This window comes from Phaethon aethereus (assembly GCF_964289735.1).
Source record: "Phaethon aethereus genome assembly, chromosome: 1".
Lineage (NCBI taxonomy): Eukaryota > Metazoa > Chordata > Aves > Phaethontiformes > Phaethontidae > Phaethon > Phaethon aethereus.
Window position 1 is genome coordinate 87,819,099 of NC_138575.1, and position 25,117 is coordinate 87,844,215.

The following is a 25,117-nucleotide window of genomic DNA, read 5'->3' on the forward strand; positions in this document are numbered from 1 at the left end:
TTCTGTGAGTGATTATTTCCCCCTGTATGGCACAGATAAGGTTGTATTTGGTATGCTGTGTCCATTACGGGCTCCCCAGTGCAAGAGAGGTATGAACAAACTGGGAAAAGCCTAATGGAGGACCACTAGGTAGGTGACTAGAGCACTGATATTGAGGAATCCGGATTTATTTAGCCTGGAAAAGAGAAGGGCAAGGGGAGGGAGGCAAGGCTTTTAGCCTGGTCTCCTAGGTAAATGAGCTCTGTGTGGGCATGTTACTGGTCAATCCCTCTCCCAGTCAGATTTGAAAAAGAATGGGATCTAATAGGTGCTACTGCCTAAAGGTGGTTGGGGTCAGACCCTTCCCAGGACAAGAGCCAATGGGCATAATTTGCAACAGAGGAAAATCAGAGTATTCAGAAGTACCTCCCCCAAAGCATGACTCAGCACTGGCTCAGGTGCCCAGGAAGGCTAGGAGCTCTCCATCCATGAAAAGGTACAGCAATTGCCCGGGCAATGCACTGAGCAACCCAATCCAGCTTTGGAGTCCTACTTGCAAGCAGGGGTTTGGATCAGAGACCTCTACAGGGCTTTTTTCACATAAACCTTTGTGTAAGTCTGTATTTGCTCCTCCAGCTAAGTTTGGGCAACACCACCCACCTGAATGACACAGCAGGAAAATAGTAACAGGAACAAGGGGATGAGGATCACATCCATTGCACCATTGCACCTCAGCTTTTGCTGAGAACTTGGGGTGTGCTCATTCACATCTGCATGAAGGGACATACCTAGCAGAAGGTCCTCCAACGGATGAGTTATGAGGGGGCTGTGTAGGCAGAATTGCACAGCGACTACAAAGTTCTGGGTGCCACAGGGACAGGGCGAGGGACAGGTAACGTCTGGTATGGGAAGCATGTCCCTCCAGGCCACAAGAGCCAAGCACCGACAGCCTGTCCTCCAGGAGCCACTGGGGTGACGGAACCCGGCAGCACTGCGGAGGCTCACCAGTATGACTTGTCCACACCCAGCAGAGCAGCGCCCCAAGCCGACGCCGAAGCGAAGACCCAGACGTAGACCTAATCACAGACCCAGGCGCAGGCGCAGAGCCTGCCCCCGACCCGCTCGCATGACCGTTGGTCCCGCGCCGCCCTCCCCACGCGCCTCGTGTCCGCGAATAACCCCTGCCCTGTCCCGTCCCCTACCCCCCCCGCCCGGCTCTCTCCTGTCCCGCCACAGCCAATGGGGAGGCGGGCTCCGCCTCGCCTGCCTGGCCCCGCCCCCCACCGCCCGGGCCGAGTTCCGCCCTCGGAAGCGCTTTCTCCAATCATTGGCTAGCGGGGACAGCCCGCGGCACCGCCCACTCGCGGGGTAACCTTTGCCATAGTGAGCGCAGGGCCCTGCCCCGCTGCCACTGGCTGTCCAATCGGAGGTGCCGTGGGGGCGTGGCCGACCCGGCGCAGCCAATGGGCGCGGAGGGGGCCGCGAACGGTGCGGGGGCCGCCGTGGCTGGTGCCGCTGCCGGGTTCGAGGAGCAACCGGCCGGCGGGGCGGCCGGGGGAGAAGATGGCGGTGGTGGGGTCTGGCTGGGGCCTGGCCCAGGTGGCCAAGGCCCTGGGCTCGTCGGAGCAGGCGCTGCGCCTCATCGTGTCCATCCTGACGGGTAAGGGAGGGCAGAGGGCGCGGCGGTCGGGGGTGACGGGTCTGGCGCCCCGGGCAGGGCGCCCCGCCCGCCGCGGGGCCGGGCGACCCCGCCGCTGTGCCGTGCCGAGTGGGAGCCGGGGTCGGGCAGCGCCGCGCGGCGCCTTGCCGGCGCGGAGCCGCACCTGTGTCAGCTCCTCCGTGCCAGGCCACGTGTGCGCACGGAGCCGGCGGACGACCCCCCCGCCGCCACCGGCCCTGCCCCGGCCCGGCCGGCGGAGAGCGGGGCGCGCCCGGCTTGTGCCGTGGCGAGTTCGGGACGCGCCTCGCAGCAGGTGCCGGGATGGGAGCCCGGGGCGACCCTCTGGCTCTCCCGCTGGCGAGGGGAGACCCGCTGTGCAGCGGGGCGGGCGAGCCGGTGGGTGTCCCCGCAGGCTGCCTGTGAAAGCGGAGCAGGGACTCCGTGTCCGGGCGCGGTGGGGAGAGCCTGTCTTTGAGACCTACGGAGCCAGTCGCCGGGCTGCTCCAGTGCGGTCCCGGCGCTCGGCGTGCTGCGAAAAGAGTCCGGTTTGGGTCTGTGTCGTCAGCGCTGTTGCGGACTCAAGAACTTTGTTTGCAGTTGTTCCGCTGTCTTTGCACGCGTGCCAGGTGCTGCATGTGCATCAAATTCCCCATGAGCATGTGTCGGGGGGGGCGTACGCTTAGGAATCTCCACAACCCCTCTGAGACGTCGCCCTGTCCGAGCGCAGGGACATCTGTGCCAAGAGACCTTATTAGTGTCTGCAGCAATCATGGAACTATGCGGGAGTGGCTTGTCATCACGGGGACTACCAGGTAGGGTGAGAAAAGCCTGCTAACTAAGTGGCCAGAAGAACTGGGATGTTATGCTGTGCTCCGCCTGCAATGCGAAGCGTGTTGCAAAACACATGCTGCTTATGCTTATCTAAGCATGAGATAGTTAAGTCACATGTAAAATGGTTAAGGCAGGGCTAGAGTTATGATGTGGGCTAACAATTGCGTGGGAGGTTATAGCTCCCAAAACATTAATTCAAGTGTATGTACACATGCTGGCTACATAAATCTCTGCAGATGCCCAATGAAACTTTGGATTTTAAAAACTTTTGATGGTGTAGTCGTCTAGCAGAAAGGAAATACAAGCTTTTCTCTGAACCTAAAAGTATACTTGAAGGTATACAGATGCTACTGTGTGATCTGTCAAAGTAAAGTTCCTTTCACTAACTAAAAGCATTTTTTTTTTAAAAGAGATGAAAGAAAAGATGCGTCACTTCATAACTGTGGTCTGGACCAGACTTATTTCTGCCTGATTGAATCTATGATGTGTAAGATCAAATTGAACCAAAACATTCTTCACATGAAGGGTAGATATAGGGGATTAAACTGACTGTCATTTTGAACTTAACTTAGAAGTTAGTTAAACCAAACTTGTTCTATAAAGAAAAAAGTAATAGGAAACATATACAGGACGTGCACGTAAGTCAGCGTGAATTAATCTAGCAGCTCCGCACAGCTAAACGGTAAAAGCCCTGCTTTCCTTTTTCCCACATTTGTCTCTGGTACTTTAATTGTGATCTGATTGGATTTACTTGCCTGGCAGAAACCTAAACCAGAAAAAGCAGATAGTTTACTACCATGTTAGTCAACTGAACCAACCAAGGGACTAGTCTAACAAGTGCTGATGGAGGAAAGTTATTAGGAAGCATGTGTGGAGGCAGACACCTTCAGTGATGCCTTTGCAGAATGCACCTTGAACACACTCAGGAGTTCCTTCTTACTAGCAATAAGCTAGAACGCTGGAAGGCTGTTTCTTGCTTGGTGTCCTATGGGTGAGAAAAAACACTTTGAAATGAACAGCAGATGATTATCATTATAATGATAAGAAGAGATGCCCACTGCAGTCAATAGATACATGAAGTCCAAGATTTGTGTGTGTCGCTACAAACATTCCATGTACAGTGTTGACACTAAGCCACTGAGACTGCACAGTGTACCTTCCTGATGTAGGCTGCTGTCTATTTTGCATAAACTCTTAATGGATCTTTATAATTTGTAATAAAAGTCTGGGGATCAGGGACTGGGAACCCACTCACATCTCTTTCCCCTGCATACCTGAAGTGTATACCAAACCAGGAGATTAGAGTTGCACATTTCTCTGTCCTTTCTCCCTAGCTCAGTATCTCTTAATTATATGCAGTTGAAGGCGTAACTTCAGACAGAAGGCTTAAAGGCATGCAAAACAGCCTTGCTGGTAGTCTGGTCCTCTTGCAGGTCATGTAGATTGAACCACTCAGGCAGAGGGAATTGACTCCAGCTTTCCTGCTTAATGGATGGGTAGTAAAGCATTATACCATTACATTAAAAGGAAGGGCCAAGCACCACTCCAGAGCAATACGAGAAGAAAGTGAGAAGAGTTCCTTAACCTGGCACTAGCATTAAAAGAAATGTTTACATGATTGCAGCTTAGTTTACAATCCTTTTAATGTGACCGAAAGCCTTAAGCCTGTTGGTAATGTAACTAGTGCTGATCACCACTTCATAGGAAGGCATGAGGTATAAATAAAAGGCATTTCTAAAAGCTGGAAATGGCATTAGGACAGGCAAGGTGTTACTTTTCCTTCACTTCCTCTGTTTCAGGTGTTTGCGTAGATTCAGGAAGAAAGTTGTATTTGTTGGCTGCAGCTAATACTGCTGAATTATTTCAGAACAAGACCATGAGGATGAAGCATGGCACTCTGTTCCAAAGATGGATTAAAAAGTTGTTGCTTACTTTTCCGTCTGTGATGCAGTTTACCATCTACACTGTACAGTTCTACTTTTGACAACTGTTTCTAGGGTTTCACTGTTCAGGAGATCACTAGAAACTGGTAAAAATAGCTGCCTGCAAAAGAGGAAGAATCGCAAAGGACTTTGCAACTTCTTACATCAATTTCTGGAGAAAGCTGACATATTGTTGAAAAAATAGTCTGAATGGACTCTATTGATTCAGAATAAGAGTGGTCATGGTCTGAAATAATCAAAAAAGATAATTTAAAACTGTTAACATTCTGCCCCTACTGAAAAAAATTTAAATACAGGGGAGAATGAGAGAAGGAGAAAGGAAGAAGAACAACCAAGAATAAAAATTGGAGTAGTCCCAAAAGGTTTTTCTCAGTGAACAAGTGAACATTGCTGAGCAAATTATGGGGATTTTATACAGCTTTGTATTTAAATCAGAGGCACCTTTTACACATCCTGCAGTTTTGAAGCAAAGAATACAACTAGAATAGAGTCCATTACTCAGATTGTACATGATTAAAAACTTACTTCAGACTTCCTGTATATGAAAATTTGCATAAACAATCTTTGAAGAAACTAGGCTGCAATTTGGCAAGATTATCAACAGCAGTAATACTTGAAGCATCTGGAGCCATTATTTAAAAATTTGTGGTATGTCTAGTACACTAATGTCTGTTAATCATATGAAAATATCTTTTGAGAGACGTACTCTACCTTGCCTTCGTCAGTAGGTCCAGGGCCCAATGTTCCCCCAGGAGAAACTCTGTCTTTAGGTCATCATGGAAGACACCAGTGGTCTTAGCTCTCTACCTACAGTTACTTTCCAGTTGCTGGAGTAAGCAGTCTGGACCAATGCTGTCCCTCTCAGCGCAGAAAGGGAGGGAGCCCCTCCAGCAGTGGGAAGGAGAGGAGGGTTTCTGTGCTGCTGCTCTTGTCTTCCTGTGAGAGGAGACAGATTTCGCTACTGCTGTCACCTCTCAAAGTGCAAGCCAGGTACAGGAGTCCTCGTGGCACTATATATTTAGAACTTTAGGTTGATCTTATTTCTTATGTGGCTGTCTGATCCCAAAGAATTAGAGGTCCAATCTCTCCATACTATTATACAGTGGCTTGCAAGCTACCTGGCATGTTCTGCTGCACAATATGGAGGGGGGCCAACATACTGTTAACAGCTCTGAGCCAGAACTGACCCTGCTGATCTGCCCAGACCTGCCAGGAAAAGCGCTGGGGAAGTGTTCCCTCATCTACAGACAGAGCAGTGACCTGCAGAAATCAACACGTTCCTACCGGATAGGTGCCAGAAACCAGCTACTTTGCTTGTAAGCAGTCTTATCTCCTCTTCTACCTCTCACCAATTTTTTACAACCTCTTCTTATTCCTGCCCTCTGAATCTTGAAGATTTTTAGGCTCAGTGAAATTCTCCCTGTGGTCACCCATAGCTGATGACTTATCCCAAATCAAGTCCCCAGCTGGTCAGCCAAGCAAGAACCTTACTGAAGGGAAGGCAAACAACTAGTTTCAATAGGTAAGAAATGGGAGAAGCAGTTGTAAGAGGCAGCACCATCCTGTCACTGAGCACTTGTGTGCTGCCTTTTTTAAACTCTTAACTTGATAGATCTTATTCCTTAAAAAAAAAAAAAGAAACTGCATAATGCTACGCACTGACTGTGTCTACATTAGCAAGTAGAATGGCACAGTAGGAGCAGATCTGTAGAGCAGACTAGTTTATGTGCAGTACCTCATGTCCTCACTACACGGGTTTTGGGCATTTACTTTGGATTTGTTTCAGTCCAGTCATATGGACTGACCACCCATTGGAGTGCATTTTCAGTTCAGTTTCATTTGAAAAGAGTCCTATTCACATACTTTGAGGTTCTGCTATGCAAACTAAACTACCGTAAGTGAACTTCAAAAGTACACTCCTGAGCTGCATTAAAATACTCATGTATGTGCACCCAGTGTTAAACAAGGTGTGGACTTTTGCAGTATTATACACAGAAAAAGAGAATACCTTTGAAGTAAAAATGTTAGGTAAGGCTTATATTTTAACATGTCTTTTTCCTATTGTCCCCTTCCTTTTAGTTTTAGCATTCTTACAAGAAAACAGAGACAATTATCTGCTAGATGTTAACAAAGGTGCAGCTAACTGATGAGCAAAAGGGAGAAGAGGAAAAATAGTCTGATCTGCTCTCTTCAAGATGAAACAAAGCTAATGCATATAAAAAGGAATATAAAGGGAGCAGAGATGAAAAGAATGTTTCTGGTGTTCTTATTTGCAGTTTTGTCTCCAGAAGAAGACAGATGACTTAATCACCCATTCCAGAAGATGGCAAACTTGACAGCATAGTTTTGCTTGGAATTAGTAGAACTTTCCTCCTGCCTAATCCAGCCTCTTGATCATTTACTTTTTTTGCTCAATTAGATTCTTGTAACTGTGGACCATCTGGGCATTGTGCAGTGGCCCATTGCTTGCCCAAATGGCTGTGGCCAACAGTTGACCTTGTCCTTTCCTTCCAGTGCTGGTTTTCTCTTAACTGGAGATCATTCTCTTGTTCCTGTGAAGGAAAAAAAAAAGGAGAAATTTATCAGCAGCATGTGATCGGCCAATTTGTCCCTTTTATATCAATTGCTAATTCCCTTCTATAGAAAGTCTATCTAGAGGCAAAAATCAACTCTGCATGCAGACTGGTTTTCAACTGCATGGTGCATAGAGAAGGAGAATTACTTCGGATCAGGGGGTCACCTTCAGTTTTCTCCTGGAGTATTACAGCTGGTTTCCTGCCTCTGTCAGCTCTCCCTGAGTGAGCTGTGAAAGAGGAGTTTGGCAGACTGGGATCTGCTGTGCAGGGTCCCTTGGCAGGAAAGAGTGGCGACTCCAGTCCTGTTGCTTCTGAATGGCAGCATAGCATCCTGCTGCTGACATATCCAAATGTGACAGCAAGCTTGCCAGGTGGCAACAGTAACTTCAGAAACTGCTCTCTTGCTTTTGCTGTGCTAATTCAGGCTGCTTCAAGAACACCATAGTGGAGCATGACTACTGCCATTGTTATTAAATAGACAGTTTATGAGCATTCAAAAATGCACATCCTCAGCAGGTTGGCCATTGATATTCAGTATCCACTTCCATTTGGGGGTTAAAGTTTATATCTGCAGTGTGGAACTGGCCCAGTTGTAAAACTGAGAAAATTACCTTGCATGCAGCAGAACCGTAACTAAATTGCAGTCCAGAGTACTAGCAAGTTGGTCTGGATATCAGAAGAATTTAGGCTGTTGTTGTGACTTTTGAACTGGAACAGCACCCATGTAGCACAAGACCGGGATTTAAATTTGTGGGTTTCTAAAAACATAAATGCTGTGCATACTAGTAGCTCTCTGTTTGCAAGGGCTCATAATACTTTCTCCTTCAGGGCAACATTACTCAAACCATGATATGATCTCCTGTGTAGAGCTAAAAAGGAGTACATGTGACAAGTGAGACAGGTCTTTTAAAGAGTAGGAACACTAGTTGGGGATGGGAGAAAATACATAAAATCTCTGGCTTTTGGAAACTAACTTGAGGTACATTATAGTATTCAGTCATAATTTGATTCTGTCTACAGCAATGGCTGGAGCCAAAAAACAGTTGTTGTTTTTTTTCCTGATGAAAATCGAGTCTTTTGCAAGATTGTACTGATTTTTGAGAGACTAGGAAATCCTTGAAAATGTGGTTTTAAAGCCATAAGTGTCGACAAACAGCAATAAGTAGTGCTTTGCCTATATTTCTGGTCTGAGCTTTCTCTCCCTTGCTCAAAAGGGGGAAACATTTTTCCATGGTAAACCTCAGTGTTTTAACTTCTGATCTAAACTGATGATAACACTTTCTAGTTTTTTAATCACTTTCCATTTCCAAAATCTGTTGTCAGTTGTTAATAAGTTTATTAAACTGCAGCTGGAAAATTGACACATGAAAAAAGAATCCCTGTCTATATGTTTCTGTGTATAAGGCTGATAGACAATACTACTTTTTTTTAAATCATGTGAATTGCTCTAATTCTCTGAGTCACACCTGTATCCCAGAGAGCCTGTGTGATGAACTCTCTTTGTCAATTCCCTCTTTTACCCCTCAGCTGGTGTTTGGGGAAGGCAGAGGCACATACCTCTGATTCTGGTGTCGGAGCAGGAAGGGAAAGGGACAGTTTGGGTAAGGCATTTTGTAGAGGAATTTGGAGCTGCTGCTGTGGAAGGGAAGAGCAAGCTGGATGAGCATGCAGGAGCAAGGTTGCCAGGCTCTGCAGGCACAGGGCTCTGGTATGTGGGGCTGGCTGGCCGCTCAGACCGAGAAAGCAGCCTATAGCGTGGAAACCAGCACTGGACACAAAAGGAGGAAGGAACAGGAACAACGAGGCAGAGAAGACTGAAAGATGAGTGACAAGAGGCTTAGGAAATGTGGGAGCACCTCAGTTTCAAGAAGCAGCAGGTGCACACCTGGGCTCAGTAGAGCATGCTGCCATCCAGTATCTAGAACAGAACGCAAAAGTCACAAACTCTGTGACTCCCTCCCAAGGGATTTGCGGGGGCAGAAAGGACCTTGAAATGGCTCCAGTCATGTCTCAGCCCATTAGAACTGACAGACTGCAATACATGTATTTTATATAACGTGACACAAGTTTCTTCTTTCCTCTCACAGTAGTGACTAGATTTGGCCTTGCTTATTGGAGACCTTCCATCCATCAAACACTGCTCGGCAAAATGTGCATTTCATCACTTCTTATTACTGCTCCATATAAAACATGGCTACCTACTGCTACTATTACTCCAATAGTGCAAGTAGGAAAGATCTATCCACTGCTACAGATTTCAGCTAGGCTAATAAGCAGTGCGGATGCCAGTATTTGGTGTGTGATGAGTTTCCTTTTTTTTTTTTTAGTAGAATAGATTTTTGTGTTTTGTTTTTAATCAGGATAAAAGAACACAGGTTTGCAAAGTAAAGCAGTAAGTTTAAAAATGCTAGAATTAAAGTTGCTTCTGCTATCCCAATTCAGCTCATTGTGCACATGCCTTAGAAACACTAATTGCGTGAACAGACTTCACATATTTATGAGAAGGACAGCGCATCCTGTGTCAATATGTATTAAAACATATTTGTTGTCTAATATGTGGAAATGTTTATTGCATGCTACATGAACCTCACCTAGACGACAAAATTTACTCATGAGTTTCTGTATGGCACTTCTCACCATACTACCAGAGTGCTTCACAAATGTTTGCCTCTCACTATCCATTATTATTGGATATAATATATCCAATATATTATATTGGATATATTATATCCAATAATAATGAAGTTATTATTAATAATAACTCCATTATTAATCTGGAGGCATTCCTAAATTACACTGGGAGCTAACACACAGAAAATGCAAGAAAAAAAACTCCTTCCACTTATCTTAGCTGCTCCATATGAAAAGCTTCTGGCTTAGGTTTTTTCAGAACTACTACATGCGTAGTCCCTGTGGATTTTAGTTACAGCTTTGTGTGCTCAGTACTTCACAAATCAGATGCAAATCTGACGTTAGAGGGTTAGAAAAGAAAGAGTATACTATCGGAAGTCACTTGGGTAACTCTGGGACTAAAGTTGGTCAGCATCATGTAAGAACTCACTGAGGTGGGAGCAAGGACTGAATTTTTTTTAGGACAATGTAATGATATTAACCATAAAATTCCCCCCCTTCCTTTTTTTTTTTTTTTAAATATAGCTTCTTGCACATTCACTGTATTTGTCACAGAATGTTTGGAAATGAATCAGAGACTAAAGTCTGATTCATATATTTCAGCATTATCCATCTCATGTATTGAATGAGGCCAGAAACTGTAATCCTGGAATTTCTTGCACTTCAATGTCAACTTTGATATAACACCGTTCCTGTTAAAGTATTTTCTTCTGTATAATACAAAGAGTAAGTCATCTGGCATGTATCTCCCGAGATGGAAATACAGTATCAGGAATGTACAGCGTGACCTGTGTTGATGATGTATCTATGTAAAGTACACGTTCCTAATAACATGTTCAAGAAAGCTATAATCTGGACTATTACAAACACTCATCTACACTAATTTACAACTCTTTCATCTTTTTTTTTTCCTCCTCTACTCAGGATATCCTTTTGCCTTGTTCCAGCGCTATTTCCTCTTCCAGAAGGAGACCTACCTCATTCACCTTTACAATGTGTTCACAGGACTCTCAATTGCTTACTTCAATTTTGGTAAGATGAGTTTGGGAAGAGAGACCTGCCTGGCCCAGGGTGTGCTGTGGTCTGGGAGGACCTATAATGGGAAAATGTAATTTCTACTTCATCTCTTTCTCTTTCCCTCCTCCACAGGGATGCAGTTCTTTCATTCCCTGCTATGTGTCCTAATCCAGTTCCTCATACTGAGACTTATGGGTCGCACAATCACCGCCGTCTTCACCACATTCTTCTTTCAGATGGTAAAATTCTCTTTCTTACTGCATCGGTTTGTAAAAAGGAGCACTCTGTTTAGTTTTGCACTTAGCAGTAGCAACTATGAGTGGAAAAGTGGAGACAGATCACAACCAGCTGGAGGAATTAGTTTGAATAACCCAAACAATGGTTTCTTTCAGACATACCTTATGGCTGGATATTACTTCACAGCCACAGAGCATTATGACATCAAGTGGACAATGCCACATTGTGTCTTGACACTCAAGTTGATTGGTGAGTGACACCTCCTTCCTATCTCTCACACTCTGCAAGTTGTGGCTCAGGGAAGAGAGGACTGTTTGTTCAGCCCAACCAGCCCATCGCAGGGCTTCAAATAATTGTTTCTCAACTCTAGGTCTGGCCATTGATTACTATGATGGAGGAAAAGATCCGGTGAGTAAGACACCATTTCTCCTTCATTCCTCCTCCCCTCTTCCATGCCATTCCAGTGAGCTAGAGGTCAGAAAATCAAGTCCAAGGATGCGAGTTAGCAGACTGCATTCATTGTTTGGTAAAAGCCATAGCTGAGAGGGGAGCATCTGTGAGTGTCTGAGGGCACTGAATTCTGGAGTGGAAAGAAATAGTTTGAACAGAGACAGTAGTGATTAGAGATGGACAAAAGTTGTTTCAATCATGTCAGAATGTTATTCTGTCCCCTTCCAAATTCCCCACCATCTCCTCCCCCCAAATCTGTTGCTTTAAATTCCCAATCCCCAATGCTGTGTCTTGTGGGTAGTGTACCTTGCAGACCATCAGTTCTGGATCTCAGTTCCCATCTTCCTTTCCTTTGTTTAGTCTTAACATATCCTTGTGAGTGGTTGCCCTTTACCCTTTGTTAGGGCCCTCTTTTTAGAGCAGATGAAACAGTGAGAGAAGTTACACAGCACTATTTGTGGGAGAAGGCAGAACACTTGCTACTGTCTCTTAATCCTACTTTAAGTAACTACATTCCCAATTTCCTGTTTGGGGCCTGACTCAGTCTTTAGCACCCATGGAATCACTGCTGACTGCAAGAAAACAAGGCTGAGCTGAAATTTCCTAAACTGAAGTTTCAAGTATTTAAAGACAATATATTTTTGCATCAAGAAGTAGGAATTGTAGGACAATGAGATGTTGGGAGAGTACATGTGATTGCAGTCAGGGACTGGAATAGGTCAGATATAGTGCTTTTACTATTCCTGCCTTACTATGATGGCAGGGATGCATGTCAATATATCCCTTCCATGTTTTGAGCTTATTTGTGAATAGAGATCTGTGCAACTGGTCTCAACCATTGGATCTTGTTGCTATTTAGAAGGGGTAGGGATAGAAGGCTGGGGAGAGGAATGGACATTAAGTACGAAGTGGAAAAAGTTCCATATACTTGGAGAGCAAGAACTGAGACCATTAAGGAGGTAATCTGAGAATGTAATATCCAGAGCTAGTATGAGATCCCCTAGGATGATGTTAATGCCCCTCCCTTTGGTGCAGGAGTTCCTGACCCCTGAGCAGCGGCGATTTGCTGTCCGGGGAGTTCCTACCTTGCTGGAGGTCTCAGGATTCTCCTATTTCTATGGTGCCTTCATGGTGGGGCCTCAGTTCTCCATGACAGACTATCAGAAACTGGCAAGGGGTGAGATGACTGACGTTCCAGGCCAGAGACCCAATAGGTAATAAAAAGCCACTTAGCTCCTTGCCTTCTTAAGATCCCAGAATGCTGAATCCTCTACATGTTCCCTGCAGCAGAGTGCCTTCTTACCTGGACACTGAAGTACTGTGACCAGAAATGATTTATAAGACAAAGACTGTGGTTCAAAAATTGCTCATAATTCTCTGTGTAATGTCCTAGCATTGTTGCAGGGCGTGAATGTCAACGACCATTTGACACTTTTAGTACAGACTCAGTCTCAACCTGGTAATGTTACCTTCCAAACAGAGGCATCTGCTGCAGTGGAACGTGGTGACTCCTTATCGCTATTTCCCCTATCTCCTCTTCTCCTCTTCTGTTTTTAAAATTATGAGTTTGAAGGTCTCTTTCCAAGGCTTTTCTTTGACCTTCATATTTTTCTTTCTCAGTTTTGTGCCTGCTCTCAAGCGCCTGAGTTTGGGTCTCTTCTTTCTAGTAACTTACACCTTGTCAAGCCTGTACATCTCTGATGAATACCTCATCTCAGATGATTATATGGTATGTATTCATTTGGCAGTTCTGGGCTGTGGAAGAATTCCACTTCTCTGGTGGGCACCGGATCTACAAGAGTGGATTTTAATTTTTTTTTTTTTTTAAACTTTTGCCTCCATTTAAAAATACGAAAGTCAGCAACTAGTGATAAGCCTTTCCACAACTGATTTGGCTTTACTGCCTTTCCCGTGGATTTCATTTGATGCAGAATAGGAATGTGTAAAGTGGAACTGACCCAAATGAAAACTTTTACAGATAGAGAATTACTGTGATGCTACTGTTGTTTCTGGAAGCCTAACATATATATTTTGTGACCTTTTAATGAGCTTCCATTTAACCATTACTTACAAAGAACTTCACTAGAGTAACTTGCAAGGCTTACCAGAATCTTTGAGGTTCTTATAAAACTCTTTAACAAGTAATTCCTACCTGCAGATTATCAGTGTTTCTGTGTCAGTATGAGTAAGTGAGAGTGTAAATTCTGCGACGACTATGCTAATCCCAGAGTCTTCCCAAAGTACCTATTTCAGTACAGCCAAATACTACCAAAAGGAGGAGAATGATGTGTAAATTTGCATAAGCAAATAGCCTGGCAGTCCATGTAGCAGTCTCAACACATACATCAAATTAAAACTAAAGACAGTGATGAGATCTCGTCTACCTTGTCTCATTATTGCCACTCAACTCAATTTTTAATTTTTATTCTATTTCACTCTTATCTCTGCAGGAAAAGCCTTTCTGGTTCCGTTGTGGTTACATATTGATCTGGGGCAAAATTGTACTCTACAAATACGTAACCTGCTGGCTTGTTACGGTGAGTCTAGATGTTCCAGAAACAAAGACAAATGAACATACCAAGAATATGAACATACTAAGCAGCTACTTAGTATGCTCTTGGACTTAGCACTAAATTGAATAAATCCAAATATCTGGAGATCAGTGCAGGTCAGTTTAGCTTGCTTTAAATCAGGCTAGCTAACTAAAAAGGAAGCAGTTTTTAAATCCATTTGTTGCATCTGCAGTGGTGTTTCTCCACTCAACACAGTGACAGTCAGAGCTTCCCCAGCTCTGCCTTGCCAGAAAAAAAAAAGGGGCAACGTTTTCCTCTCACCTTTCTTGTGAATCTTTTTCCATAGGAAGGTGTCTGCATCCTTGTTGGTCTGGGGTACAATGGGAAGGACCAGAGTGGAAAGCCTTTGTGGGATGCCTGTGCCAACATGAAGGTCTGGCTGTATGAGACAACACCTTTGTTCACAGGGACCATTGCTTCTTTCAATATCAACACCAATGCCTGGGTGGCCCGGTGAGCAGTATAAAATTCCCATTTTGTAATGTGTCAGTAACATCCATCAACAGAACCAAGATCCTAGGCTAAGAGGGAGCACTAGAGGAAGAATCTGCCAGTTTTCAGTTCTTACACCTTCTTCATGTTTTGCTGTGGTCCCACTTGAAACGGGTTACTGGGTTAAACAGATCTTTTCATTGAATCTAAAAGGGCAGTTCATTAATATAGGCAAGCAGTTGATAGCAGCAGGAGGGCAGAGGCTAACGGGACTACAGTGAGCCCTTCAGCCTGCGTGGTCAACTGCACTAATGGCTGGTTCCTGCATCATGCCTCTTGATGCTCCCTATGCAATGACTCAACTGGGTTTTGATATGGCACTTGCTGGGGCACACAACTGAATTGTAAAATATCGTTTCTGTGTGCATTGTTGGATGAACCGCTTCTTCCCATTAGCTGGGATTTCTTTACAAGGGCTGAGGTACATTTTGCCCTGGTAAGGGGAGTGGTCTTTCCGTTTCTGTCACCACAGGGTGTGCAAAGGTGCCCCCTGGGCCCTGCATCTCTGATATGGAGAGGGGAGCACAGAAATAAACTAGAAGCACTTTGAGTTTGTTTCTTTTCTGCTCTAGCTACATCTTCAAGCGTCTGAAGTTCCTGGGTAACAAACTGCTGTCACAGGCACTGTCCCTGTTCTTCCTGGCCGTTTGGCATGGGCTGCACTCTGGCTACCTGGTGTGCTTTCAAATGGAGTTGCTTATAGTCATCGTTGAAAGACAGGTGCGCTTTGTCTGACTTAACAGAATGGGGTAGCCTGTGTTAGACTTTCCCCATGAGTCTGGAAACTGCCACGCTGAAGACTTTACTTGGATTAAATATGAAAAATAGCTGTTCACTTTGGAATTGGTTTTCAAACATGATACGGTCCTCTTCTCAAGAGCTCAGTAGGTTGCTGGCTTCTGCATGGGCAAGGCATGAATTTATTGCAGAAGCTGACAGGAAGAAAAGTGGAGAACTTGGCATACGAGTAAAGGGCAACTGAAGTGCTTGGCAACTGGAAAGGTCGGAGGACAAGCACGAGCTGAATGCCTCTACTAACTCTCCCAGTACCGAGAACAACATTCCGTATTTAAACTTTTTTTTTTTTAATTAAAACTTTGAGCAGGATGGGGTACTTTACTTACCTACTTTTTTATACTAACTGCTTACTAAAATTCATTTTACACAGCTGGATAGATACTTTGGCCCCAGAGCCTGCATATGTAGCCACAGGAGATTAAACTAAGAATTCTGCTTTTTCTTTAAATCAGGTCATTAGCCTTGTTCGGGACAGTCCTACCCTAAGCACTTTGGCCTCCATCACTGCCTTGCAGCCAATCTTCTACGTGCTGCAGCAGGCTAACCACTGGATGTTTATGGGTTACTCTCTGGTGCCATTTTGCCTTTTCACCTGGGACAAATGGATGAAGGTATTTAGTAGCCACAAACAGACAACCCAGGAAACCCCATCTCATATGTCCTTGGCTCAAAGCTGCTTGCCAATCCTTAACCCTGCCTTTCTCTTTACAGGTGTACAAATCTATTTATTTCCTTGGCCATGTGTTGTCCCTCACCTTATTACTGGTGTTGCCTTACATTCGCAGATTAATTGTGCCACGAAAAGAAAAGCTAAAAAAAGCAGAATAACAGCCAAAAGGTAAGGCTGTAGTATGCAGAGGCAATCCCACATTTGGAGGTGAAGTGGGGCAGCAGTATTTCACCTTGGGATGTAAGGCAAACAAAGTCAACCAAAACAAATCTACCCCTTTTCTCTTTTTCAGATTATACCACCTGTGCATTTGTTGGAGTTGATTTAACACTCCGGAAGCAAAGCATCACCTGCCATGTTTGCTGTGTTGAAGTATGACTTTTTTTTCAGCGCAAGGAGGGGGAAAGAGAATGCACAGGGCCAGAGACCCGAAAGGAGGGGAATGGAGTTCAGCCTCCTTCCAGAGCCTCCACCTTCTGTATGTTGCCTTATCTCTCTGCCGCCCTCCAGCGGACACTCGTGTCTCTGCTGATGCCGGATGATTAGACCACGCAGCGCTGGCACGGCATGGGATCGGAGCCACTTTCTGACTTTTCTACGTTTGTCATCCAAGATAAAAATTGCTCCTCGTCTTTTTCATATCGGCTTCAGCTCCTTTCCTCTTGGGTGCCTCGGTGTGGGAGTGTGAACTGTTGCACACTGCCGAGCAAGGTGATTCTACAGGACTGAGTCACTTCAGCTGCAGGGTGAACAGGGCACAGCTAAGAACTTCCATTCCATGACAAATTTGGGCCGAGTTGCTGCTCTAAAGGGATCAAGCCTCCTCATACTAAACATGAGAAAGTAAAATACGCAAGCACCCTTATGAAAAGTGACCTTTAATAGGAGGAAACAAGGTCAGTGGGGCAGTCTATTTAAAGGCTCATTGCTCCAAAAGCTACAAGGATGAAATTGAAGCCTTTTCCCTTCCAGAAGCTCAGAGTTGCACCAGGTCCGCACCTAAGTAAAAAGGGCATTTCCAGAACGTGGAGTCACTGTATAGGAGTCCACCATGACAGCAGTAGCAGCAGAAGCTCATACTACTCCCCAAACTTCCTCAAAGGCAGTAGTAATTTTAGCACATGTCAGGGCAGCAGAGAGAGGATAGTTGCTGATGGAGACCATCTTTTCTGTATAGTCAACGTTGACCTAGGCGAAGAGAGAAAAATCAGGGTGCTAGTTTTCACTTAGTGCTATCTATCTCCATTGGCTAGAAGGGCATGGTATTTCTCCAAGGTTGAACACAGCCACAATAAAACACAGCAGGACAACTGCTACCCTCACTAGTGACCTCTCTTGGGAGGCAGAAAAGTCCCAAGTGCTACAGTGTTGGGCCTTCCTATGACAAGCCTATCTAGGGGGAAAAAAAGGGGGAGTGTGACAGAATAGGGGGAACCACAGAAAAAAAAAAAGCAGCCCCTATACTCAGAACACGACTAAAATCTATGCTGATAAAGACTCTTACAACTCCCAAGTAAGGGATACGTGCACTTACCGAACCGTGGGCAAAAGCTCCAACAACAATGGCAACTGGCTCCGCTGCAGGAACCAGTTCACGCAGATCTGACACCTTTGGAACTGCAAAAGAGGTACCTATCTTCATACAGCCCACAGGGAGATGATCACTGACTGGATTTTTAATCACCTACAGAAAGCAGAAAGTTAATAGGGGTGTAGAGGTAAGTGACCCTGCCACATAGCTAAGTCCATGGTTTGTAAAAAAAACCAAAACAAAACCACACACCAACAAACAAACCCCACAACAATCCTACATCGCTAGCTGCAAAGGAGGAATGTTGTAACATTACCTATGAATGGTCAAAGAATGTTTACCTTCAACAATTTCTGAGGCCCATCAGCTGCTCGAACGCTGAGCTTATGCAGCAACTGAACTGATGGAAGAAGAAAATTAGTTAAGCTGTCTGCTCTTTTCCCAGAGGAATCCTATCTTCTACCTAGTGATCAGAGCTAGAAATCTATATTTAGAGCTCCCAGTGTCTTCTAAAGCGGTCCTAAGAAACACTGATCAGCAAGTTATTTTGCTGCTAGCACCATCTCATGCAGGCATTCCCCACTGTGCTAAGGAATACATAGTTGGACCATGTATCCTGGAACTCACAAAAATACACTTTAATTTCTCTGCTCTTATCCCACTTTCACATTTTTAAGGTTGATGCAACTTTTTGACTTGTCCCAAAATCATTCCACTCCTAAGCACCTTCCTGCATTATTTTGTGGCCGGTATAAAGTTTGAATCACTTACCCATAAGACCACAGAACCGATCAAAAGTTCTTGGGATTCTGGTTTGGGGATTGACTTCAATTAGAACATTCTTCTGGGTATGGATATAAACCTGAAGGAGACCAGCCCGATTCAGGGGGCTGTCCATGAGCATCAGGAGACTCTGAAATAGGAAAACACACGGTATTAGAAGTAGAAAATGTGCAAGAGAGGACTCTTGGAAAACTTGAGGGTTAGGCCCCCCAGAATGCAGAATGGACCAATACTGAAAGGAGTTAATCTGGCCATACCAGCTCTACTGTAATGCTGAGAGAAAGCAATCCCATATCCAAATTACAATCCACGAATATAGTCGGTAAAGCCAAACTCACCCCCATTCCAGGGCACATGCAGACCCGCAGACTGAGCGTCAACCTCCCTCAAGCCGACTGCCCGGCCGCCCTGCCGCGGCCCCAAGCAGCCCAGGCCACCGCAGACGCTGCCCGGATCCAGCCGCTACCTGGTGGGTGATGTCAGGCCGCACCTCCCCGGGGTCTCGACCGTTCCGCAGCAGCAGTGCCTTGTGCTTGTCACAGTTGAGGAGCTCGAACGTCTTCCCCACCTACGGTCAAACCACGGAGAGGTGGGCAAGGGCACCCGCGGCCATCTTCGGCCCCGCCGGAACCCCCGCCGCCCGCACCTTCACGGTCTCCAGACTCGCTCCCTCCAGCACCACCAAGAGCCGCCGCGGGCCGCGCGGCCGCTTCGCCTCCAGGGAAGCATCTTCAGCCTCGTCAGTCTCACGAGGCCGCCTGGGCGCCGCCATTTTGTTACCGCCGCACGGCGTGGCACCGGGCACACCGCACCAGGAGCGCTGCCCCCCCACCCCGCCTCCAGTCCGCCCACCGGTGGCCGCAGTCACCCAAAATGGCGCCTGAGGTGCGCCCGTTATCTCGCTCCAGCCGGACGCACTTCCGGATAGTAGTGAGGCCGCGGCGGAAGGCGGTGGTGGGGTGGGAAGGGGCGGTGGCGTCTCTTGCACCGGGGTTTCCCGCCGGAGCGCCTTGGCGGCGGTAGCTTCCGGTGTCCTTCCCGGCGGGGCGCGCGGCGCGGCGTGGCCATGGCACAGAACCTGAAGGACCTGGCGGGGCGGCTGCCGGCCGGGCCGCGCGGCGTCGGCACCGCCCTCAAGCTGCTGCTGGGCGCCGGCGCCCTGGCTTACGGTGTCCGCGAGTCCGTTTTCATCGGTGAGTCACCCTCGCCCCCCTCGCCCGGTTCCTCCTCCTCCCGCGCTGATCGTACCCCTTCTCCCCGCAGTGGAAGGCGGGCAGCGGGCTATCTTCTTCAACCGTATCGGCGGCGTCCAGCAGGACACGATCCTCGCCGAGGGGCTGCACTTCAGGTAAGGCCCAACTCCCCCGCCCCGAGCTCGGCCCCGCCGGCCTGGCCCTGGCCGCCGCGGGTGCCCGCGCTCTCCTGATCGCCCCGGTAACGGTCCTCCCGCCCCTTGCAGGATCCCCTGGTTCCAGTACCCCATCATTTACGACATTCGAGCCCGGCCACGGAAAATCTCCTCCCCCACCGGCTCCAAAGGTGAGAGTGGCCCCGCAGGCTGGAGCAGGAGTCCCCGGCGGTGCCTGTGGGGTATGAGGGGGCAGGAGTCCGGCTGCAGCGCTGGCCCTGCTTTTATCTCTTTTTTTCTCTTCAGATTTGCAGATGGTGAACATCTCGCTGCGTGTTCTCACACGACCCAATGCTGCAGAGTTGCCCAGCATGTACCAGCGCCTGGGCCTGGACTATGAGGAGCGAGTCCTGCCTTCCATCGTTAATGAAGTGCTCAAGAGCGTGGTAGCCAAGTTTAATGCTTCACAGCTCATCACTCAGAGAGCCCAGGTAAACTTTTCTGGAGGAGACTTACACTTAGATTGCAAAGAAACAACTGTGCGTATGGGGAATGTTCTAACAGATGAAGAATAAAAATATTAGGCTGGTAGATGGTGCACCCAAACAAAAAGGGTATGGAACTGTATCCCTCTTACAGTTTGATTCTGATACAAGCACTAAGCCTGTACCACTAGTTTCTGAAAAGAAAACTGGAATCATTGGTATATAGAGTGCAAAACTGCATCATAACGTAATGATGGGAGAGGGAGAGCTGATTTATGTCATAGTCCACAAGTAACAGTAGAACTGCCTTCAAAAAAATTATTAGCCAGCCCTTCATGTGTCTTAGAAGAGCTATCAGAGCAAATTAAACAGTTTTAAAGGATCTGAAAAGTGAAATGGATGAGCAGTTAACAAGGCAGTAAGCTTCCAGTAATGGGTGCTACAGAAGGGTAGCTAATATTTCTGTATAGAAAAAGATGAGAGAGTAATCTGGTTGGGTTGCAAAATAATAGAAATATTTAGCTTATAAGAGCCTATACCTGAAAGTTTGTGTTCTGATAATTTGATTGCCAGGGATTCTGAGAATATCTGTCACTCGTCACAGCTGAGGGAGAGAGAAGTTGCTGATCTTCTTTTAAAAAGCTTTAGAGGAGGTCCTGCATGAGACTGCTAAAGAGGATAAGTTGTCAGAAAGATGAAATACAAAGTATCTCTTACCTAGTTGCTGATCCATGACAAAAAAGCAAAGAGTAGACCTAAGCATCCAGGTCTTGTGAGAACCAATCCATAGCAGGGACTTTAGGGTATTGTGCTAGGCCATATGCTGTGCACTGAAGGGATTTGTTAATGATCTTGAATAAAGAAAATGAGTGGAAAGGGAGGATGTGACAGCAAAGAAATAATGTCTGCCAGGGATTTAGGTTTATCAGAAGTAAAGAAAACTTAGGTATATGTGAAATTTCTGAACAAACTGGCTTGAATTTGCCTTCTTGTCATATATTCATGTAGTGTTCATTACTGTGAAGTAATCATAAGAAAATGAAGTGACTTTATGTACATGCTCGCAGTTCACTCAGTAAAGGATTCTGGTATCAGTTTAGAATTCTGCTCAGAAACAGCTGCAATAAAAGTAAAAGCAAATGCTAGACTGGTCAAGGATGTGATACTGTAGCAATAATTTCTATTTAAGTCAATATTTGGTGCAGGACTTGTCAGCCTGCCTGGAAAAGAAACTGGCAAGTTAAAGATAACTCAGAAATTAGAATAAATCAAAAGATCTACCAACAACACTCATCCAAAGAGACTAAAAAAAGGGGAGTAGTCACACTAGACAAGTAGCTACAGTAATTAAGAGATGTGATGTCTACAATGTGTAACAGTCGGGAGTGGTCATTTTGATTTTCATAATCTGAATACAAATATGAAGAGGCAGTCAAATGGCAAACAGCGACAAATTCAAGATGGAGAAGGAAATACGTATTGCCAAAACGTGTAGGAACTGTGGAACTAGATGTGATAGGATGTGAAAGCAAAAAAAAAACTTTCAAGGTTTTTTTTTATTTTTGCACTATTAATTGTATAGTATAGTTAAGTAATAACTATAAATGAGCTGTAGTACGGTTTTGAAAATGTGGTACATAGTTATGGATATGCAGCATTATTTAGAGGCAACAGGTTCAGAGATGGTATTAATGTCCATTGTTCAGGGTTTCTTTTAGGTAATGTCTCTCTTGGTCCTTATGTGAATGAATGCTTCACTTCTGGAGTGCCAAGGAAGTGAGAAATGTCCTGTATTTGGTACTTTTTTTGCTACATTTGTGTTTCAGGTGTCTCTGCTCATTAGGCGAGAGCTGACGGAGAGGGCCAAGGATTTCAGCCTCATCCTGGATGATGTGGCTATCACAGAGCTTAGTTTCAGTCGGGAATATACAGCAGCTGTGGAGGCTAAGCAAGTGGGTAAGTTCAATTTATGACTGGAAAGGGTGGATTGCCTTTGCCTTTTCATTGAATTATTAAACAACGAAGCAGAAATTGGACTAGCGTGTCATTGCTTTTGCATTGATACAGCTACAGAGTGATAAATCTCAGCCTCCTTAATAATGGAGCTAAACAGGTTATTTCACAAGTAGTATCAGAAAACCTTTGTTCATAGCTAAAGGGATAGACTGTCAGTGGGACTCTATAACTTACTATGGAGATTATGTTTACAGAGTCTTGATGCTGTTGATTTTATTTAAGAAAAAGTGAAGTACACTTAGATACATTTCTTATTTGTGGATATGACCCCAGAATGCTATCAGTTCTTTTGGAAGCAGAGCCCCTAGGCCTTAGCTGTAGGGTTCTGATGGGGCTCAGAAAATGGGACCTGCTTCGAATGCTTTTGGCCATTCTCTCTGCAGCCCAGCAGGAGGCACAGCGCGCACAGTTTTTGGTGGAGAAAGCCAAGCAGGAACAGAAGCAGAAGATTGTTCAGGCTGAAGGGGAAGCTACAGCTGCCAAGATGATATCCTGCTTTGTAAGATTTTGTGGGATGTGGCTTGTGAGCTAAGAATCCTAATTTTGGTGGCTGCAGTCCTAAGAATCTGTCACACTGGGCTCACTCTTAGGAGTCTGTTATCAGATGATAGCTTCAAATAAGTCACTGTATTTTTTTTTCCCCCCTACAGTTGGCTGGAGTGAGGTTACAGGTTGGAGCAGAGGAGGCTGTGAGCCTTTGCTCCCTGTTGTAAGGTTTAAATTTTATTGGCTGTCTGTGACCATAGTCCATAATGTTGTTCTTGATTTGGGGAAGTAAAAATATGCCTGCCCAAAGGCCCAGGTTATTGGGATAGAGATTACTAAGATATTTGATGATATGGCCTAGGAAGAAGTCCTTAAGGCAGCTTCTGTTAGCAGGTTTTTCCTTAACTTTTATTCCTCTGTACCTCGGTGAAGCTCTCAGCAGGAATCCAGGCTACATCAAGCTACGTAAGATCCGAGCTGCTCAAAACATCTCAAAAACGGTGAGCAATGAGGCACAGAATTTCCTTCATCCTTTTGCAGTCCTTGTGCTGTCCTCCCAGCCCAGTGGCCACATGATGAATTTAAGGCGAATGTGACCTGCCCTGTCCTGATTTTTGTTCCTGCCCAGCCCTTTTCTGCACAAGTAGAGCTTAAAGATCTAGCTTGCAATGATCAGTAATTAGATGTGAGGTTAGGAATTGATGCCCTCCACATGACAAGGCCAGATCCACATCAGATTCCATCACCCACACTCAGCTGCAGCCACCAAAAGCTCCTGGTTTCCTGCAGGCTGAGAAAAGGGAACAGGTATGTGTGGGATCAAAGGTCTGTCTGACAGGGAGACAGAATGAGCACTTCTTTTAGAAAGTCTGATGGCGCTGGGATGGGAACTCGGGAAGTTACAGAGTTGTTTTGGGGAATTGCCTTGATTTAACTGAGATCTTAAGGGAGTAAAACAAAAGTGGTGTATCTGGAGGGGGAGATAGATTCTTTATTAGTGCTATTCCTCCATGTGCATTTATACTTCTTTGTGCCATCTCTGTAATGTATGTCTTTTTCAGATTGCTGGCTCACAAAACCGTGTGTATCTCACAGCAGATAACTTGGTACTGAACCTGCAGGATGAGGCCTTCACCAGGTAAAGGGACCAGATGGCTGGATTTGTCTGCACCCTACCTGTGAAGCTGGTCCCTTTTCTGGAGCTCTCAGGATCTTTTCTCTGAGAGGAGCCTGATGCCAGGGGACACAGCCATGTAGGGAGCAGGCTTACTGTGGAAATTGAGTGTTTTGTTAAATCTAATCAATTTACTCTTGGTTTTCTTTCCACCTCCCACCCTTTACTGCATCTCCTGACACAGAGGAAGGTAAGGCACTGTTTATTTTGATCCTTTTATTAGCACTTGGAACAAGGGTGTTGATGTTTGCCTGGTACCTGGGATGTTTCTGGCTTGGGCCTTTCTGGCCACAGGAAGTTTATTCCATCTCTACCTCAGTTCCCATTTGTGATGTGAAGCTGGAAGCCTTCCTTACAGGGGCCACACAAACATCTACATCAAGTAGGAGATACTCAGTAATTGGAGGGGTGTGTGTGTCCCATAAGGAACCTTGTGTGGGGAAGGCAGAAGTAACTGAGTAGTGTCCTCTGATCCATCCTATGTGTACAGGGCATCCTGCATTTATGGCAAAGAGGACTTTCAGAAGGCAGTTAGGTGATCTGGGGTAATGATCTCTAGGATAGATGTTCTTGTTACTCTCCAAAAGCTTTCCAGCCCATGTTAGAAAAACCCATTCCCTGCTTTCAGAACTGGCAGGAGTTTGGTGGCTTTCCCTAACCTGTCCAGTGTTTACTGGACAAGGCAGCACCAACTGAACTAATAGCAGGCAGCTAAAAGCTTAGCTTTCTTAGAACCAAGAAAGGAAGCTAAAGCCAAAGCTGGTTTGTTTTCTGTGGGATCTCTGATTGTAAGATCCTTCTTCCTTACCTCTGACTAGATTCTGTCTTGAATAAGAATATCCCAGATGGCTTAAGGGTCTTTCAAAAAGTACCTAGTGGGAAGGACTTGAAGTCCAGACACTTTGGGTGTGACACCCCACCCCCCAAGTCTGTAGTGAGGGTCTGGTTCAGCTTTGCTTGTGCTTTCTGGACTAATGATTTACTTCTGTCTCCCTTTCAGTGACAGTCTCCTACTCAAACAAGGGAAGAAATGAAAGAAACTAAAGCCTCCTAGAACCACCACCGGTGCTGACCAGCAGGGTATGAGCAAGGAACTTTGAACTTCCTCCACTAGAATTGTTTGCCCTCACGTTGAAGTTGTTAATCCGGTAGCCAGATTTGGTTCCTATGCCCCTGCTTCATCTGTGGTGATCCAGTTATGGGATTGGGCTCTGCCACTAGGCAGCTGCAATCCCTCTCTCACCCCACCAGATAAATTTGAGCAGGGTGCAAGGGTACTTACTGGTATTAACCCATGTGGATATAGTGATTCACCTCTAATCTTCATTAATTTTTAGATTTCTGTAGGGTAAAATGAGAAAATTTTTATTTTTGGCCAAGCGAGGGAGTTCTGCTGCCATCGGCACCAGGCTTTTTTTCTTTTATGTTTTGTTTCTC

At 45.7% G+C, this 25,117-nt stretch overlaps 3 protein-coding genes across 4 annotated transcripts; 2 read left to right on the top strand and 1 right to left on the bottom strand.

Moving 5' to 3' along the window:
• Window positions 1-1,442: 1,442 nt before the first annotated feature.
• Window positions 1,443-16,172, top strand: LPCAT3 (lysophosphatidylcholine acyltransferase 3; the record flags this gene model as incomplete). Its single annotated transcript, XM_082007838.1, is given in 14 exon segments — window positions 1,443-1,484; window positions 1,486-1,639; window positions 10,545-10,652; window positions 10,770-10,876; window positions 11,030-11,123; window positions 11,245-11,282; window positions 12,360-12,538; window positions 12,945-13,053; window positions 13,775-13,861; window positions 14,184-14,350; window positions 14,962-15,109; window positions 15,640-15,798; window positions 15,899-16,025; window positions 16,150-16,172. Coding segments are annotated over 13 exon segments (1,509 nt in total). The 3' UTR covers window positions 16,016-16,025; window positions 16,150-16,172.
• A 593-nt stretch (window positions 16,173-16,765) lies between these two features.
• Window positions 16,766-19,226, bottom strand: EMG1 (EMG1 N1-specific pseudouridine methyltransferase). The gene is made up of 6 exons (XM_082014169.1): window positions 18,818-19,226; window positions 18,638-18,739; window positions 18,160-18,301; window positions 17,730-17,788; window positions 17,392-17,541; window positions 16,766-17,045 (listed from the first exon to the last, which is right to left on the bottom strand). Exons 1-6 carry the CDS (start codon window positions 18,941-18,943, stop codon window positions 16,932-16,934), a joined length of 693 nt encoding a protein of 230 aa, XP_081870295.1. The 5' UTR covers window positions 18,944-19,226; the 3' UTR covers window positions 16,766-16,931.
• On the top strand, window positions 19,170-23,648 carry PHB2 (prohibitin 2; the record flags this gene model as incomplete). 2 transcript variants are annotated; one of them, XM_082014167.1, is made up of 8 exons in its annotated part: window positions 19,170-19,364; window positions 19,435-19,519; window positions 19,631-19,710; window positions 19,826-20,010; window positions 21,831-21,960; window positions 22,404-22,507; window positions 22,929-23,006; window positions 23,568-23,648. In XM_082014167.1, 8 exons carry the CDS (start codon window positions 19,238-19,240, stop codon window positions 23,646-23,648), a joined length of 870 nt encoding a protein of 289 aa, XP_081870293.1. The 2 variants fall into 2 exon arrangements, with proteins under 2 accessions (XP_081870293.1, XP_081870292.1); XM_082014166.1 differs by lacking the exon at window positions 22,404-22,507 and having other exon boundaries at window positions 19,238-19,364; window positions 22,939-23,006.
• Window positions 23,649-25,117: the final 1,469 nt, after the last annotated feature.

Coding starts and splice junctions, on each gene's coding strand:
- EMG1 (XM_082014169.1), bottom strand. CDS start 18,943: ATGGCGGCGCCCAGGCGGCCTCGTGAGACTGACGAGGCTGAAGATGCT. Junction 18,740..18,817: donor CGAGTCTGGAGACCGTGAAG/GTGCGGGCGGCG, acceptor GTTTGACCGTAG/GTGGGGAAGACGTTCGAGCT. Junction 17,046..17,391: donor GAGCTTTTGCCCACGGTTCG/GTAAGTGCACGT, acceptor CTCTTCGCCTAG/GTCAACGTTGACTATACAGA.